This window comes from Phocoena phocoena, chromosome 9 (genome assembly GCF_963924675.1).
Source record: "Phocoena phocoena chromosome 9, mPhoPho1.1, whole genome shotgun sequence".
Taxonomy (NCBI): domain Eukaryota; kingdom Metazoa; phylum Chordata; class Mammalia; order Artiodactyla; family Phocoenidae; genus Phocoena; species Phocoena phocoena.
In genome coordinates, this window is record NC_089227.1 from 45,185,597 (window position 1) to 45,205,095 (window position 19,499).

At 36.6% G+C, this 19,499-nt stretch overlaps 1 protein-coding gene across 1 annotated transcript in view; it reads right to left on the minus strand.

The window, feature by feature from the left end:
* Positions 1 to 2,366: 2,366 nt before the first annotated feature.
* Positions 2,367 to 19,499, minus strand: part of C1GALT1 (core 1 synthase, glycoprotein-N-acetylgalactosamine 3-beta-galactosyltransferase 1) — a 35,476-nt gene continuing 18,343 nt past the window's right edge. The window contains exons 2-4 of the mRNA XM_065884309.1: positions 12,514 to 12,750; positions 8,642 to 9,309; positions 2,367 to 2,911 (exon numbers count right to left, since the gene is read on the minus strand). Coding sequence (XP_065740381.1) covers positions 2,693 to 2,911; positions 8,642 to 9,309; positions 12,514 to 12,750 — 1,124 coding nt within the window. The 3' untranslated portion in view covers positions 2,367 to 2,692. The remainder of the gene's footprint in view (positions 2,912 to 8,641; positions 9,310 to 12,513; positions 12,751 to 19,499) is intronic.

Consider the following 19,499-nt stretch of genomic DNA (forward strand, 5'->3'; position numbering starts at 1 on the left):
ACCAACAAGTTTCCAGGTGATGCTGATACTGCTGGTTGGGACCACACACTGGTGGAGAACCAGTGCCCCAGGGTATCTGGTAAGAATGCATACTCCTGGGTCCCACGATAGAACCAAAATTTCTGGAATTGGGGTCTTGAAATCTCCATTTTAACAAGCTCCCAGGCAAGAGTATAATAACAACAACAATTTAAGAACCACTATGACAATTTAGCTGGTTAATTTGACTACTGCTGGCCAATGCATCAGATGTCACTTGCCATTAAGTAAAAATGGAAATAATGCTAATGATTAACCTCAAGGCTAACATGGGGCAAAGAATACACAGGCTTCCAGTATAAATCCTAGCTCTGTTACTTAGTAGCTTTCTGACAGTGGAAAATGACTCTAGTTTTCTGAGCCTCAGTTTTCTCATCTATAATATGGGAATAACCCCCAATTTGTGAGGATTAACACAGAGTATCTAAGCACGTTACCTGCCATAGAGTAGGCATCAAATAAAAACTAGCTATTACTTATTATAAGAAATGTATGAGTGATTTCCTTTATTACCTGATTTGATTAAAGCAGATTTCTCATTCATTTAAAACAAATATTTACACTCCAAGGTAAAGAATAATAAGAAAACTTTATACTTAGCACTCCATACTCTGGGCCAAACGGTGTTTTTAAAAACCATACACATTTTCACTCATTTAATCCTCATATAAATCCTGTGAGGTAGGTAGTATTATTGTCCCTAGTTTACAGATGAGGGAATTGAGGCACAGAGAGATTAAGTAAATTGCTCAAGGTTACAAAACTAGTGATGGAGCAAGAATTTAAACCCAGGCAGTCTGACTTCAGACCCCAGGATTCATCACAATGTTGATTTCCTATGAATCAATTTTAAGGTTTTTGGATGTTTATGGTAAACCATTTATACTTCTAGTACAGAAAAGTAGCATATACGGACTGCAAATAAATTCCTATCCATACCAAGGTAAAGAGTTGTTCAAAGAATAGAATGAACTCCTTGAAATTCTGGCAGATGATATCATCATGAAAATAACAAAAAACAATTCAATTGGTAAAAACTGGTATAAGTTTTCACTATGTTGACAGAGTAATCCATAATTAGCCACTAAGATGAACATCCTCTCAAATATACAGCTGAAAGAGGTCATGGTTTTGACATGCTTTGGCACAATAAACATAAACTATTTAGCTAAGCAGCAGAATCAATGGCATGACAGCCACATAAAATTAGCATAATGATAAAACATAAGGGAAATGTAAATTACTTGTTACGTTTAAGATAATCTTATGGAAAGTCTGTAAAGTATTCTGTTAGGATACACTCAGATGATATTGTGAAAGACAACAAAAATTAAAAATTTTTCTTTCCTTCCAGAAATTCTTTAAATAGAGGGTACCTAAAATTAGAACAAAACATTTATGAATGTGTTTTTGATGTCATCAAGAACTGTCCATTGGCAAAACAATCATCCCCAAATAAGTCAGCATCAAAATTCAGGCTGTTATTCGTAAACTAAGTATTTGGTCTTTTAATATCTGACATATTTCAATTTGTTTAAGCACTCTGCATTTTTTAATGTTTTTAATTAACTCTGGTCAAAATCTCACAAATTATTTTGCCAGTGTAACAGCCACCTCAGAGCCTGAAAATGAATCTCAAAACTCTGCTTTAAACAAGTTATGAAAGGCACAAACAAGTTCTCATCTCTCAGCAGGATGAGAATGAAAGGAACTGTAATTATGTAGTTGGACAGTTTTAAATAATCAGTTAAAAATGTTACTTAGTGATTCCTGAGAGTGGCACTAATATAAGAAAAGCATCCCCAAATAGCACTACATTTACTATTTATTAGTTACCCATAATTAACAATGGGCAAATTTGGGAATAAAATATTTAAAAATGCCTGTTTACAGAATGCTATTAACACTTTCAGTAAATAAATATTAATAGTTGAGAATGGCATTCAAGAATGGTTAAACATGTTTAGGAAAGAGACAATGGGGACTCAGTAAAAGATTAACTATTAATTAGAACCAAGTATATAATACAGTCAAGGCCCATGATAATTTCAAAATGTGGTTTTATTAATGCACTTTAGGTCAAGTGCCATTCTTATTCTACCTTACTCTGGAAGAAATACTGCCAATTATAAATAGTCACAGCAAAATTTTCATTAGACAAAAGTTGGATGTGTGTGTGTGTGTGGGGTTGGTTCATTTATATCATACTGCAAATATAAACTCATGTTTTGGGTTTACAAGCAACACTGAGCAACAATATTTCCTTCTAAATTTTCTTTAAGGCAGATCTGTGTAGCATCGTGTGTGGGTTACTAACAATGATGCAGTGTAGTTTTAGCAAATTTAACTGTTTTAGTTTCTCAGTGAAAATAATACATGTGGTCAGGAACAGGCAACAAAATCTCTTCTCGTTCCTCTGCCTGGCCACCACTTTAAAAACACAAGTTTTCCATATATGTATATATATTACTGTATCAAAACACATTTCAACAGACTTCACAGCTCACTTAAAGCTTCAGTTTACAGTCATTCATATGAAAAATTTCTAACATGGAATGTTCACTTAGAAAGAATTCCTCACTGGGATTCCAGTGTTCTATATCAGAAATGGAGAAGTTCTTCTTCAGTGCAATGCTAGACATTTTACCTCTGTTCATTTATGTTTTTCTCTCAAGGGCTCCTGATTTACTTTTGTATCTTCGTTTTTGTATGTTTGACTTATTTCCTTTAGCATCTTCTCAGGTAAGGCAGGTTGATATCTGTATAAATAACCATACGGACGAAGATGATAAACGAGGTATTCTAACTCATACATAGTTGTAGGATCAACATAGTGAAAAGAAACTGCAAGATCAGAACAGCAACCAGGACCCTAAAAAAGTAATGGAAACAGGCATTATTAATAAATAGCACATTGTTAACATACAATATTCAAATACTGATAAAGGAAACACTAATTTTAACAGAATCCAAGCATTAAGGCTGGCAAAGTAAAGCAGAGGCACATAATTTATTAGACCTGTGAAAGAAACCAAGAGTTTTCAGAGTTCCCAATGATTTAAAATCAAACATGAAGTTACTGAAGTATATCTAACTGAAACAATATTCTCTCATGCCCTATGGATTAGCAAAAAAAGAAAACGCTTGAGACCTCTTCAAATAAAAGGGTCAGCTATACAAAGGATAATGCTCTATTTCTCCAAGTTTTGCTTTCTCTTCATAACTTTCTCACTATGAAGTTTTGCTTGGCTCAGCCTCAGAAAGACACCTTTGGAACATTCAATGACTACAAAGCCTTGCCCAGTATGTGTCTGCAACCTAATACTTCATCGACAAATCAACCCAAACAGTATAGTATTTAAGAGAGGAAGTGCTGAGTCACACCTGGGTTTGCGTCTAAATTTTGCCTACTAGTATATAATCTTGGGCAAGTTACTTAATCTCTATAAGCTTCAATTTCCCTATGTTCAAAAGATGCTTACTTAAAGGAGACAACGTGTCACCCACTTGGTACCATGCTTTACCTATAGTAAATGCTCAATAAATGTTAGCTATTACTGACAGAATAATCAAGTTCAGGTGGCCCTCAGTAAGTAGGTCAAAGTTAAACCTTTGTTCAGTTATATAATTCTCACAGATTTCTAATAGAGTTGGCATGAGAGCAGATTTAAATAAAACAAGACAAAAACAAAATAACAAAAATACAACAAACATACAAAGAGGAATGAAAATGCAAGAAAATAAAACAGAAATTTAAAAAACTGGTCCCAGACTTAAATAGTCACAAGGTCATCTGGGGGTCAGAATTGGTATCTGGAGACTGTTTCACTCAGATGACTCCAAGAAAACTTAAGTCTCTAATGTCTTTGCAGGGGCCCAGGGAGAAAAACAGTCTGGCAAGTTCCCAGAGAAGATTCATATTGACCTATTAAATTGAACATTTAATAATTCATGTTTGGAAGTATGTAGCTTACAATGCAGTAAAAATCATTAAGAAATTGTCCACTGTATTTCCTCTGACGTTTCCTTTGAAACAAATACTGGATATGTGGGTTTCTTGGACCATTAAGTAGATGCTGGAAAATTATCTGGTGGCTACTTTTTACAACTTTAGGGAATTTAATAATAGGAATATGAAAAGTAAACAGATAAGTCAACTTGTGATTATCAAACCAGCTCTGTCCAGTAGATATATGTGAGCCACACCATGCAATAGCCATACTTAAAAAGTAAAACTAGGTGAAATTAATTTGAATATATTTTAACTGAATAAATCTATATTATTTTCTTAATATTCAATAGGTGATCAATATTTCTTAAATTACTGATGAAATCATTCTTTTAATTTGTGCTAAGTCCTTGAAATCAAGTATGAGTTTTATACCTGAGCACATCTAAATTTTGATAGCCATACTTCAAACACTCAGTAGTCATATATGGTTAGTGGCTACTATAGTGGCCAGTGCATAGTAAACTAAAGACTAGAACAAGAGCGGTTAATATTAAATTACTGATCCTCTCTGGAAGCAATTTTATATAACTCTGAAATATTGCAATAATATTTTTGATAAGATTTACTGCATTAATTATGTTATACTCTATTGCACTGTTTTGTTACTGGATGGCCAGGATACTGTTTTTATTAAGCTTTATAAGCAATAAAAGGCTATAAAAAACCAGCTAAAATTATTAGAAACAAAATACCTAGTTCTTTGCATATGATTATGGATACCCCAAAAACTCAAGAGTAGAGTGAAAAATCATCAGAAATAAAAAATCCAGGAAGAGAGCCAGATTTTAAAGATGCTTTTTTTTAAAAAAAAAAAAAAAAAACAGCTTTCATGTATATACTAGTTAAAAAGTTTTAAGAAAAGAGCCCAAGTAGAAGAGTAACAAAAATACTAAAAACCTAGGGAGATACTTAAGAAATAAAGATTTACCTGAAGAAAAGTATAAAACTTTACTAAGGGACCTAAAAGGAACTTAAAAAATCCTGGGCAAAGATGTCCACCGTTCCTAAATTAATAAGTTTATACACAAGAAGAAAGACATGAGAGTTGCCAAAACAATTTAAAAGAGAGGGAGAAGTAAAGGAGAGGAAGACACACTCTTAATAACTTAAAATTTTTGTGAAGCTACAAGGTTCAAAACAATATGGTACTGAGCCAAAACCAAATAGAACTGAAATCTCAGATACAGATCCTACTATAAGTAATGCTATAGTGGATGATAATAAAGGAGGTATTTTTAAATCAGTAATGAAAGCAAGACTCAGTTAATAAATGGTACTGGAATAATTAGTTAACAATTTGGAAAAATCAAGAGCTCTCTACATCAACCATATATCAGTAAGTTTCAAATGGATTAGAGTTAATGCAAATAAAACTGAAGAATTAATATAATAAACCATATTTGATCATTTCTGACCTACGAAAAGGCAATTTCACAAGTAGAGGGTTTTTTAAATATTTTAAAATCCACTTATTTTAAATCCACTGTATTAAGACTGATTGCAAATTTTCTGGTGAAAAAGCTACTGCTAGGGAATAGACTGTATGTAGTCCTAGAGAATAGACTTTATTCGTAGGGAACAGACTTTATTCCTAGGAATAGACTTACTTCTAGGGAAGTGAGAAAGTGGTATGAGAAGGGAACTGCACGCAAAGTTCTGAACAACCAGCTTAAGAACATAACTCTTTGATCATCCAGAATATCTCACACCCTAACCGCTAGAAAAAAATTTTCTACAGTGTATTTTTAGTGATTACTAGAGAGAGGAAGTGTATGTATGAGACTCAGGATGGCTTTGAAAACAGTAACTCCCTTAGAGAGAAGATGATTTATTAAATGATGAGTAATAATAGAAGTCTGATTTCACTTTGGGTTTATATAGAACCTCCTGAGAGAGAAGAGACAATATCAGAAGGTTGGGTCAATTTTGGAACTTCCAAGCCCATTTTACAGTCTTCAATACAACTCACAAATTATTATAGAAGGAACATAAAATTTTCCATCCATTTAAAAAGCTAGAACAATTTAAATAAAATATGTACTATAGAAATATTTATTTTGTTAATATAAAGTATATTGTTGGGTATACCCTATATGTAGGTGGGAACTGTGGGCAGTACTCTTAAAGAGAAAGTAGGATATTTTGCTGGTTACAAAATAATGACAATTATGATGTCCCTTTACTGTTACTGTTATGTGTACTCAATATCAGATACTCTCAGTAAAATCTTACATGCATTAGGTGTACTTGTTATTATGCATTTGTAATGTTTTTGAGTTTGAGTATATTTTTGTATGGGAAGGGGTGCAGAATTAAGAAGGGAAGAGGTCAAGTAATCTTGGAATGGTTTAAGAAGAGTTTACACTAAAGAAGCATCCAAAGTAGTACCTCACTAAAACCAAAACAAAAATAGACTATCAAAAGCACACTTGGGAATACATCTGTTTTATAGTTTAGGAAATTCTTGCGTCTCTAATAGTGATAAGATGCTAGCATACGGTTTCAAACAACCTCATTACATAAAACTGTGTTTTAAAATGTTTATTCAAGTGGAATTTATCCCAACAAAAGAACATTTATTCTAACATATCCCCTACCCTCCTTTCGGGGGCACATATCCCATTAATCAGAGAGGGGTACTCATGATGGAAATAACACAGGCTTTTAGAACCAGAGTGGATTTGCAATACTGCCTAGGCTACTTAGCAGGATAGACCAGTTACTTGATTTCCTGAGTCCCAGTTTTGTCCCCTCTTAAATGCAGGATTGCCATAAGGATTAGCTATCATTTCTGTGTAAGTAACAAGAACACACTGGTGGTTGAGAGCTGAAACGGTAGTGATTTGCTTCAAGTTTTCCTTTTTAAAGCTGATAGCTTAAAGCTTGGGTCAGATATTCTCGGTCAAGGTTTTGAAAACACAGTGCTGTTGACATTTTGGGCTGGATGATCTTTGTTGTGAGGGCTGCCCTGTGCATTGTGGAATGTTTAGCACCTAGTGGGTTTACAGTCTCGTGGGTTTCTATCCATTAGGTGCCAGTAGCAACTGCTAAGTTAACAAGCAAAAAGGTCTCCAGATTTTGCCAAATGTCCTCCAGGAAGCAAAAAAGCCCCTGGTTGAGAACCACTGTTCTAGCTGATGATCTGAAAACATTGGCTCATGAAGAAGAGAAAGGTAGCACAAAGTGTATTATTTGTACCTTAGGGCCAGAGGAAAGAAGGTGAAGAGCACTAGCGACTTGCCTTGAGACATATTAATCAACAAGAGAACTGAGTCTAAAAGCTAGGTTTCATGACTCCCAGTCTCCAGTCATTCACTGCTGCAATGCTCATATAGTGAAAAACCAGCAACAGCCTACTAAATATACATCGGCTGAAGAATGGGTAAGTTACAGTATATTCATATATTAGATTATGACACAGCAGTCTAAATTAATGAAGCAGATACATACATTAATGTTGACAAATTTCAATGTGTGAAAAAGGCATATGTTCAAGTATAGATGAGGTATAATTCCACTTAAAGATCTGCAAAACAATATCCTATATATTATTTATAGATTCATAAAAATGTAGGAAAAATATAAAAACACGCATGGTTATTATAAGTACTAAACTCATGATAGTGGTTAACTCTGAGGAAGGAGGTAAGAGAACTGGACTGAGGAGGGTACGTAGGCCTCACTTAGTTCTATATCTTTTTCTTTTAAAAAAAAATCTGAAGCAAATGTGACAAAAGATTAATATCTGGTAAAGCTGGTTGTTGGGTACAAAATAGTATTTCCTTCTCAAATATTTAGCTATACATCTGAAACATTTAGTAAAATAATGTATTTTAGATAAAATTCTCAGGAATGTAAGCTAAGGTGTCAAGTGAGATCTAGGACTTCTTAGGTGCTCACTGTGTGATAGACACGGTCCTACACCGTAACTACCACTGAATGAGACAGGTACATCAGATCCATCTTACAAATGAGGAAACTTAGGCTCAGGGGTTAGGCAAATTCTGTCCATCCAAGGTCATTCAGCAGGATTTGAACGTAGGTCTTTCTGAACCTCAAAGTCTTTTCATGCGTTGTTCCTAAAGACGTGAAGGCTCTTTACCCAGATCTTCCCGTAGCCTGCTTTCTAACCTCATTCAGGTTTCTGTTCAAAAGTTACCCTTTGGAGAAGTCTTCCTTAATTGCCTAAACTACAGTACCCCATTCCACTCTGGGTCACTCTCCATCCTCTTACCTGGGTTTACTGTTCTTCAGGGCACTTGCCACTAACTAAAATCATATTATAACTTGACTTGTCTGCCTGTTTATTGTATGTCTCTTCATCCAGAATGTAAGGTTCATAAGAACTGGAACTTGGCCATATTTACTGCTATATTCTTAGTGTCTGGCATACAGTAGTACGAATATTTGTTGAATTACCACTGCCGACACCTTTGTTCTCATCTACTCTGTTACACTGCCATTCGATATAAAAAGACTAAGGTAGATTCTTAGTTATTGATACTAAAGAAACATACACATTATTAGTTTTTTTTAAGTAAACAAAAGTCAGTCTAAGTATTTATACAGTAATAAAATTTCTAAACTTACCTCTACAGGAGGATAATAGTTATAATTCCAGTACCAAAAGGTTCTAGGCAGATAACCCTTAATTAAATGGTGTTCTGGTACAAAGGGATGAAAAGTTTCTTTTCCAGTGGTATCTCTGGAATCTCCTGCTTCTACATTTATAATTTCCATGCATCTCCCCAGTGCTAAATCTTCGATGGAGGAACTATGCGTACATTTGTCTGTTTTAAATGCATCAACAAATCTCTTCAAGGCTTCTTTGCTCAGTACGTATCCTGCTCCTCCACTCATGTAGCCCTGCTTTACATAGGGCTTAAATCTTCTCCCGAAGTAAATGGGTTCTTCAGGGTTGTATTTTGAGAGAAGCCATCTCAAGTTATCTAATATAACATATGTATCATCATCTGCTTTCATAAACCAATCAGCATCTTCTAAATAATGATCATGAACATACTGAAAAGCTTTAATTGTTTTCCAGTATAGTTGGTCTCTGCCTTCTCTGGTTTTTAATCCCACAGCAGGGAAGTCTTTATTTTCTTCTGAACTCATAAATAACACTTTATTACAACGCTGGGCCCATGTAGCTTTGACGTGTTTAGCCTTTTTCTCTAGATTTTGAGGCCCTGTCATTACCCAGCAAAGAATTTTAACCTTCTGATAGAGGTTTTCAGCGATGTCAGTGTTCTCATCTATTAAACAGAAATTGTTTAAAGTTAATTTACATAGCTGTAAAATCCAAATAAATTATATCACAGAAGACATTTTCTTAAACAATTTCAAAGATCCCCCCCCCGCCCCCATATACCTCTTTACCATTAGTGATTTAGCTGAAAGAAACAGAACATTGACAGGAATTTCTCACTGCTGTGAATAAGCTTCTGAAGGGCAGTAAAGACAAACTAATGAAGAAGCAGTTCATTTTGGAGTCCACAAGAGTCTAGTGTTAAGAATTTCTACAAGTACCCTGAGGTGGTTTTAAAAATGCTTTCATGACTACCCCAGTTCGAAGAAGAGGAGTTAATGCAAAACAGAGATTACTTCTTACAGTAACATACCTCATTCCAAAATGCAAATCTAACAGTGAGAAACAGAAGAACAGGTAGCGGTAGTATTTCCAAGATTGTCTAGAGCAGTGTTTTTCAAAGCACTGGTCAGCAAAGAAATAGGGAGCTTATGCCAGAATATAAAGCAACATGTTACTTCTTTCATCAAGGAAGTTTTACTACAACCTATCAAAACGTCCACTTAGCAGCGAGCTTAACTGAGTTACATCCTGGTGCAAGATCCTTATTAGGATGCAGACAGGTAACAAACAATTCACAGGCTGTCAGGCCAAGGCTACCTTTTGAGTAACACTGCTCTAGAGGAAGAATCCAACTATGATATTCCAGATCAGTGCTTAGGGAAGGATCAATTTTTATTTCCAATAGTTAGAGACCTATACTTATGTAAATATGCTAAAAATGAATTACTAATAAAATAAAATTTAAAAAATAAATATAAAATACAAGCCCAAAGTTTTTATTTCTAGATTTATTCAAAATTATTGTCAAATTACCATAAAGGTTTCTAACTATTTAATCCTGATTTTAATACTTATTTAGTTGTGGACCAGCATGAGTCTGCAAAACCTCACTTTGTGTAGCAATGCTCTAGGCAGAATCCTGAGGAAACATCCTTAAAGTTAAGGTCAACCAGTGAGTTAAAAAAGCTCAGCCCTGCGAAAAATCAACAACTGGAGGCAAAAATTTCTAGTTAACTGATGGAGAGGGAGTAGAAGGAAAGATTGGGCAGGGCATGAAAGTATTCTCATGTCCTTCTGAATTTCGAGAATTCACAATCCAAAAACAGAGAAAATTACCCTCTTTTCAGTCAGAGAGCATTCACATTTCATATACTTGAGGAGCCCAATCTCTTAGCTGTACAGATATACCAAATTCTGGATGGTGGGGAAAGTGGTAGAAGCAGCAATCCCCAATATGTTTCACTTAGAGCAAGACATCCTTCTCCCTACTGCTGGAATCTGGTAGATAGTCTTTCTCATTCTTTCAATTATTAATTCATTCATTACTCTGTAGTAGGCATGTACTGGTACAGGAGATAAAAAGATGAATAAGACACATGTATTATTCATGTGTCTTCAGAAGAATTCATTCTAGCATGGGAGCTTGGCATGCAAACCAATACTTGCCATACACTAGAAATGCTATAATAGAGGTATGTATGAAGGTTTCAATGTGCTGAGGGTAAAATAAAGCAATGCCTTATAAACACTATAGAACAGTGGAATGGGAAGTTGGCTAGAATAGAGAAGAAGGGGATATAAAGCAATATCAGGAAAAATAAGAGATGATGCAAAAATTAGGTCTCTAAATGAAGCTCATCAGAAGAAAGGACAAAAGGCATGGTGAAGTTTGCTTGAGAGCAGGTACATGGATATACAGCCTGAACTAGGGCAAGCGTGCTACAGATTGAGAGAAGTAACCTAAAAAATGGTAAAGAAGCAGACTGTTAGAATTTATGAGAAACAGGACTGATTGGTAAGCAAAGGAAAGCACCTACCACGACTTCATAGTTTCTGGCTTAGGCAGAAAGTAATGAGCTATATAAAAATAGGAGGAAGAATGAATTTTAGGATTATAAAGGAAAAGGAGTGTGATTTACACATGTTAAGTCTGAGAGAAACAGACCTCTAGCATACCCCACATTCTGTGGACCATCAAGTAGGACAAGTAGATCCTAATATATGTGCCTACAGTGAGGCCGATCTAGTACAGCCTACCAGGAGTAGAGAAGCCTGGCTCCAACTGATCAACTGAAGACCTAGAGCAATGATACAGATCAAGTGCACAATGATTAAACTGCTCTGTGATAAGAACATGGCTGCTCAGAGCTGAATCACTGTCATATAAACATTCACACACACGACACACTTTGTAATAGTATGCATGTATTTGCTAGTTCATAAAACTCAACAAGGATGTGATACCTCGCCCTCAACCTCAGCTTGAGAGATAGGAAAGAAGCAATTTACTGCCAAAAAGATAAGAGAAAAAACCCTTAATGGGGGACCCTCTGCATTCCAGAATTCCAATGGTTTTTCAAGCTGCTATACTGTTTTCTGTCAAATAAATCACAATTTGCAGAGATCTTTGAATTCTGAATGTCTTCTCGTAGTGTCTGGAACTGGGCTAAGGTAAAGCCAGCAAGGAACAGATGGAAACTAAAATTATGGGGATTGATGACATCACACAGGCAAAGAAAGAGCCAAAGGACAGAAACTTGGAGAAAACCAACATTTAAGGGGCACATAGAGGACATAATTCAGAACATTTGGATAGAGGTAGAAGACCAGGAGAAAATGAAGTCATTATATATAACACATTCCTAGTTTTCTACTTTCCTAATTTTTTATGCCTCTCAAAACAAGAAAAGATTAGTTACGTTAGCTACTGATAAAATATAAATTGAGATTTATAAATACCTCTTGAGCTTTTCTAGGAAAACAAGACTAAGCAAAAACCAAGATTAAAACAAGACGATAGCAAAAACCAAAGACACAGATATGAACCATGATAACAAAATTAAAATTTTTAGAAACAAATCTAACTTGAAAGTCTTGCCTTTCCCCAAATTATGGTTTCTGAACTATTTCTATTTAAAAATAAATTCAAAGTTAATATCTTACACCCTAAATAAATCTGGGTTTTAGCAATTGCCTTCTCCTGAGGCAAACCAAGAACTGTCATTTAATATCTAGAATTAAGCTCATTTTCATCAAAAGATATAGTGATATAATAAAATTCATATAAATAACTTTTTCGAATTCTCTCAACACTTAAACAGATTGAAAAATATGGTTTATCTTTACTCCTTAATAAAGTAAGCCATACCTTTATGTTGGCTAGCATCTGCATCAAAGTTCATCTGTCCTTCTAGATGATTCTGTTCATTATCATATGAATGCCTAGCATGAGGATCATTATGAAGAATATTAGGCTGGAGGTCCCTCTGTTCTCCCAACAAAATACTAAGTAGCTGAGAACATAAAACAAATCCGATTGCTGATCCACAAAGGAAGGTTAAAAAATTCAGCCAAGATTTAGAGGCCATTTCCCGAAAATGTATTTCTGTAAGAAAAAAATTAGCAGGATGTTATAAATTATGAAGCAATATAAATACCAAGAGTAAGGACTGATAACTTTTAGCTACACTAGGAAGTTAATTCCTTTCATACAGGAGAACATATCTAAGAGTATTTAACTTTTGTCCCTCTATTTGCTGCAAAAACACACAGTATGGACAATTCAGTAAAATAAATGAGTAGCAACTAGGAGAATCACTGCTGGGGTGGGGCACGGGCAAATACGTCAGTATTTACACACAGAATTTCCTGTTCTTCTAGCCAGGATCCTGCATGGATCCAAGCCTGCTTGCCACGTTCTTTTTCTTTCTTTGCTATCAAAATACTTATATTTACCCTTTTTCTCTTTTGGTAGTAATCATCACCTACTCTTATCAGGGGTCAGCAAACATTTTCTGTAAAGAATTAGAAATAAAATACATCAGGCTTTGTGGACCACAAATAGTGTCTTGTATATTCTTTTTCTTGCTTTTTATTAAAACAATCTTTTAAAGATGTAAGAAGAATTCTTAGCTTGTAGAAGGCTAGAGTCAGCACTGTTTCGGGATCCGCAGGGCCAAACCTATCTGCCACCTGTTTTTGTAAGTGAAGTTTTACTTGAATACACCCAGTGTTGACTATGGCTGCTTTTGCACTACAACAGCAGAGTTGAGTACCTGCAACAGTGGCAGTATGTCCCGCAAAGCCTCATCTAGCCCTTTAAAAGAAAAGTTTGCCAACTCCTCGCCCTAATACCCAGGCTTCACTGCAGTGGTGAATGCAGCTGCCACCTGCTCACCATCTTTCATTGTTATCCCACTGGACTGCAAGACCTCGAACAGCATCTATATATCACTAGGATTAAGTAGGATGCCTGGGACAGTGGCTGCTTGACAAATGCCTGTTGAACTGCCTGACAACGAAACAGGCCCTTCTTAAGGGTTTGCTAATAATTACTACATGGTGAACTTATAAATTCCTATGAAATTCTTATGAGAATAGTCCTAATTCTACAGTTTCCAACTCCCCAAGATAATTTTTTAAACGTTTGCTAAGCATCTACCACATGCCAGATGCAGTCCATACTTTATCTCGCTTGAAAAAAATTTTAATTTCATTTTTCATTCTCACTATGACCATTTTGCAGATAAGAAAACAGAAATTTAAAAAAGTTAACAGATAACTTGCACAGGCTGACCAAAATCAATAAGTCACAATTTGAACCCAAGTCTGTCTGCTTAAAAAGTCAGTGCTCTTTCCATTGCATTTCTCAAACTCTTTACCCAATCACCACTAAGAGCACAGGACAATGGACATGTATAGTGAAGGTAGGGGATTGGGAGATATGACCGTCAAAATAAAAACTGCTTTGAAATATTTTGTAAAAACAAATAAACAAACCAGTGATCACCACTGGAACAACAAAACAACTTCATGTGGTTATATTTCCAGAATGGCTAGGTTCTTTAAAACCAACCATCCAGCTGAGTACAACCAGAAAAACTGAACAAAATTTAAAAATATATATGTTTGGAGACACTGGTAAGATATCAAGGCAGTGAGAATTGAGGGGAGGGGGGACAAGCTCTGGATAAAGAAAGAAGTCAGGAAAGGTGGGCTGGACATTTGGCACAGCTTCATTCCTCAAGACAGCTACTGATTCTGACAGAGAAAACAGGAGCTGACGCAAAGAAGCTAAGAAAAAAAAACAGTCCAGCATCTGTCTTGGAGAAGAGGTCTTGGAAAACAGCCAGGCTTTTATCTGGACCCTCAAAGGCTACAATCTAGGAATAAGGAAGGAGCAGAAATTAGACCAACCTTCACAAGGACTGAAGCCCAAGTTGGAATCATCTTAACCACTGACTGATGAGGGTGATCTACCCCTAGCCTAACTGCAAAAATAAAGTTTCCTGGATAAATATAAAATTATGGAGAACCTCAAATTATTATTATAATTTTTTTGGTAGTGATAATGTCCAACACAATAAAAAATAATCAGGTATCAAAATTAAAAGTCTGACTGAAAACAGAGAAAAGAGTAGAAAATAGAAACTGACCCACAGGAGACTTAGATAAGAGATTTTCCTACTAATAACTTTAGTTAGTCAATAAGTTCAATGATAAGATTAAGATATAAGGTATAGGGCTTCCCTGGTGGTGCAGTGGTTGAGAGTCTGCCTGCCGATGTGGGGGACATGGGTTCATGCCCCAGTCCGGGAGGATCCCACATGCCGCGAAGCGGCTGGGCCCCTGAGCCATGGCCACTGAGCCTGCGCGTCCGGAGCCTGTGCTCCGCAATGGGAGAGGCCACAACGGTGAGAGGCCCGCGTACCGCAAAAAAAAAAAAAAAAAAAAAAAAAGATATAAGGTAAAGAATAGACATAGGTGAAGATGAAAAATAATAAACTGAAAGCCAGGTCAGAAGAAATTACACAGAATGAAGTACAAAAAGACATAAGGATGGTAAATAAAAAACTGAGCGAAAGAAACGTAAGGAATAGAGTGAAAAGGTCTAACATATGCGTTAATTGGAATCTCTGAAGAAAAAGAGACATATGATTGAGGAGAACCAGTATGTGAAGAAATAATGACTGAACATTTTCCAAAACTGACAAAAGACTACTAACTATCAATTCAGGAGGCTCTATGAAACACAAAAAAATTTAAAAACTAAAAAAAAAAAGAAAGAAAAGAAAATGATACCAAGAAACACTACAGTGAAACTGCCAAAAACCAAAGACAAAGAAAGCATTCTATATCCAGCAAAAATTGCATTCAAAAATAAATCTGAAAAAGATTTTCCAAAAAACAAAATCTGAATGAATTCATAATAAGCAGGTCTACTCTAAAAGAAATACTAAAAGGAGGGACTTCTCTGGTGGTGCAGTGGTTAAGAATCCGCCTGCCAACGCAGGGGACACGGATCTGAGCCCTGGTCTGGGAAGATCCCACATGCCGAGGAGCAACTTAAGCCCGTGTGCCACAACTACTGAGCCTGTGCTCTAGAGCCTGTGAGCCACAACTACTGAGTCTGTGTGCCAAAACTACTGAAACCTGCGCACCTAGAGCCCATGCTCCACAACAAGAGAAGCCACTGCAATAAGAAGCCCGCACACTGCAATGAAGAGTAGCCCCTGCTCGCCGCAACTAGAGAAAGCCCGTGCACAGCAACGAAGACCCAATGCAGTCATAAATAAATAAATAAATAAATAAATTTAAAAAAATACTAAAACAAGTTCTTCACGCAGAAGGAAAAGAATTCCATGAAAATTCAGAGATGTAAAAAGGAAGGGTGAGGGCTTCCCTGGTGGCGCAGTGGTTGAGAGTCCGCCTTCCGATGCGGGGGACGCGGGTTCATGCCCCGGTCCGGGAGGGTCCCGCATGCCGCGGAGCGGCTGGGCCCGTGAGCCGTGGCCGCTGGGCCTGCGCGTCCGGAGCCTGTGCTCCGCAACGGGAGAGGCCACAGCAGTGAGAGGCCCGCGTACCGCAAAAAAAAAAAAAAAAAAAAAAAAAAAAAAAGGAAGGGTGAGCTTATGTATATAAATAAATACAAATGAACACAGGATACATAAAACATTAAAAAGTTCCCACAAGGTATTATTACTATTATCATTAAAATAAATGACAAAACTGGCACAAAAGTATGAGAAGGATACAAAGAGTTTAAGTGTTCTAAAATCATTTTTTTGTGTAAAAATACTAATATCAGACTTTAAGACACTAGGAGGGCTTCCCTGGTGGCACAGTGGTTAAGAATCCTCCTGCCAATGCAGGGGACACAGGTTCGAGCCCTGGTCTGGGAAGGTCCCACATGCCGTGGAGCAACTAAGCCCGTGTGCCACAACTACTGAGCCTACGCTCGAGAGCCCGTGAGCCACAACTACTGAGCCTGTGCACCTAGAGCCCGTGCTCCACAACAAGAGAAGCTACTGCAATGAGAAACCTGCGCATCGCAACGAAGAGTAGCTCCTGCTCGCTGCAACTAGAGAAAGACCGTGCACAGCAGCAAAGACCCAAAGCAGCCAAAAATAAAATAAATTAATTAAAATTTTAAAAAGACAATAGGAATGTATACTATAATCGCTGATGTAATCATTAAAAAGGTAAAAATATATAAGTAAAACTCTAATAGAAAAAATTAAATGATAAAATAATACAAGTATTTTCAAGGCAGAAAAAAGGGAGAAATGGATAAAAAAATACGTGGGACAAACAGGAAACAAAGTTATAGGATTAACTAAATACAAATTTATCTGCAATAGCATTAACTATAAAAAGACTAAAAATTTGATTTAAAAGATACAGATTACCAGCCAGACTAGAGAAAAAATAAACCCAAGTATACGCTGCTTACAAGAGACATACATCAAATATATTCAGAAAGTTAAGAGTAAAAGGATGGAAAGAGATACGTCATCCAAACACTTATAAAAAGAAAGTATGTTAAAATCAGACAAAACAAATGAGTAGTGGTTATCTGGTTTGTTGTTTTCATGGCATTCATTAAACTCTGCATTTATGATTTACACACTTCTCTGTATTAACATTTACTTTAGTAAAAGCTTTATATAAAAATATTTTCATATGACCTTTTATTTTATCCCATTTAATACACATTTAATATATGTATATTTGACATAAAAATATTTATTCCAAAATCTGTAAGTAAATTTGGCATGCCATGGAACTATATACCATGCTTATCCTGTATCTTGTATCTCAGGCCCTCTCTCTTGAATAGCAATTCCAGTTTGAGAAGAATGACCCTAAGGGGAAATGGAAAGCAAAGCTGCTCAACACCAGAGATGCAAATTACCAATGTGAAACCAGCAGGCACTTGTTTACTTCTTTTGCTCTATCTTTACTATAACTTCAAGTTTAGAAAGGTAGGCCTTCATGGGCAAAGAGTATATATGTCCTGCTCAACTCCCCCATTCAATTTCCCAGAGGAAAAGCAGAAACAAGTTTACCAAGTCTTTCTGCCGTTTTCCCTGAGGGGCAGTGTCCTCAAATTCTCCCTCCCACTGTCTTCTTTTCCCCATTCAAACTGCCCTTTAACAAAATCCTTATAATTCAAAAGGTGTAATCTACAATCCCAGAAAAATATCCTTCCTGCTTTAAGTGCTTCTTCTGAAACTCTAAAATTCTCCAGATTATTTGAAGCCCAGTTCATTAGACCTTGCTCTAGCCAAAATATTGGTCTGAGATTACATTCAAAAAGCCAAAGAGGGGCTTCCCTGGTGGTGCAGTGGTTGAGAGTCCGCCTGCCGATGCAGGGGACACGGGTTCGTGCCCCAGTCCGGGAGGATCCCACATGCCGCGGAGTGGCTGGGCCCGTGAGCCATGGCCGCTGAGCCTGCGCTCCGCAGCGGGAGAGGCCACAACAGTGAGAGGCCCGCGTACCGCAAAAAAAAAAAAAAAAAAAAAAAAAAAAGCCAACGAGAACTATTTAACTATCTTTTTGCTATTATGTGAGCTCTCCCTTTAACTGGAGTGTACATTATTAAGACTTGATACAACTGAGGTCAGTGATTTCAAAGAATCATGAATTGAAAACATGAAGCTGAGAGAAGTGAAAGGCATCACAACTCCAAATTTCTTATGGTAATTAAAGAAAGACTGGCAGAATAAGATTGAAGTCGTAAACCCGAAGGAAAGCTATTAAGGTAACATTAGCAGGCACTTAAGAAACTGAGAAGTCAACTAGGAGCCACAATGCAAGCAATCCCCCACATCTTGTAATACTCCCACTGACACTCTGCCTTCTAACACACTAGTTTTGATTTTTTATTCTTTTTGTACTGGCTGTGACTTTCCTTACCTCAACACCAGATATAATCACGTTACAGTCTCAGAAGGGCACAAATCCATCTGAAATTTCCATGGCTGCAGAGTCTACCACTCCTGGTACTGGAAAGCAATAGTCACAGTGGCGTTCAGTACCACTCAAGACAGAAAGCACTGTGACTGAGAACAGGAAGTAAGGACTGTAGGGCCTGAGAAAATTTTTATTTCCATCACCACAGTGAATATCTGAAGTGAAGGAAGTGCTGATCAAGCTCCAGTAACCATGAATACTAACCTGCTACCCAGCCATTTTCCAAGAAGATACTGAGCTTCAGAACAAGCCTACTTCTGCAGCATGGAGGTTTTATTATTTGTAGATGGATAGGGTTTTCTTAGCTGAGGCAGCACTTTTTTAGAAAGACACCTGTTCTGGGGTAAGTGGAGGGAAAACTGACTTCTTGATTTTACAAAATCTGTTAACTTTAAAATATTTTGTGATGCTGTTCGATGCCTGTCATACTCTTACCCCTTCCGGTCCAGAGAATTCTCAGTCAGCATGTGCTGGCTTATCCCTGTTGCTTTTACCCCATCTCCTTCCAATTTCAAGGGCTCCTGCCTTATGACTAAATTTCTGTATACCTCCATTTTTCTTTCTTATTCCTGGCATAAAAGAGCTACCTCATGTGAGTGGAATGCCCCACTCAGATTTTTGGCAAAAATCATCACCCCCACCTCTTCAGATTCTTAACACAAGAGTCTAAAGTAGACCAGATTGGACAAGACATGGCTTAACACCCCCCCACATTACAAGGGCTTCAATATATATTAATTAGAATTGAATGCAGGGAAGTTATCAATGCCACCTGTTTTCCAAACCTGATGCATAATCAGAATCATTTGAAGAGATTTTAAAACTACAGATTTCAGATGCAAAAGTGCTGGGACAACTAAAATTTATATTTTAATTTT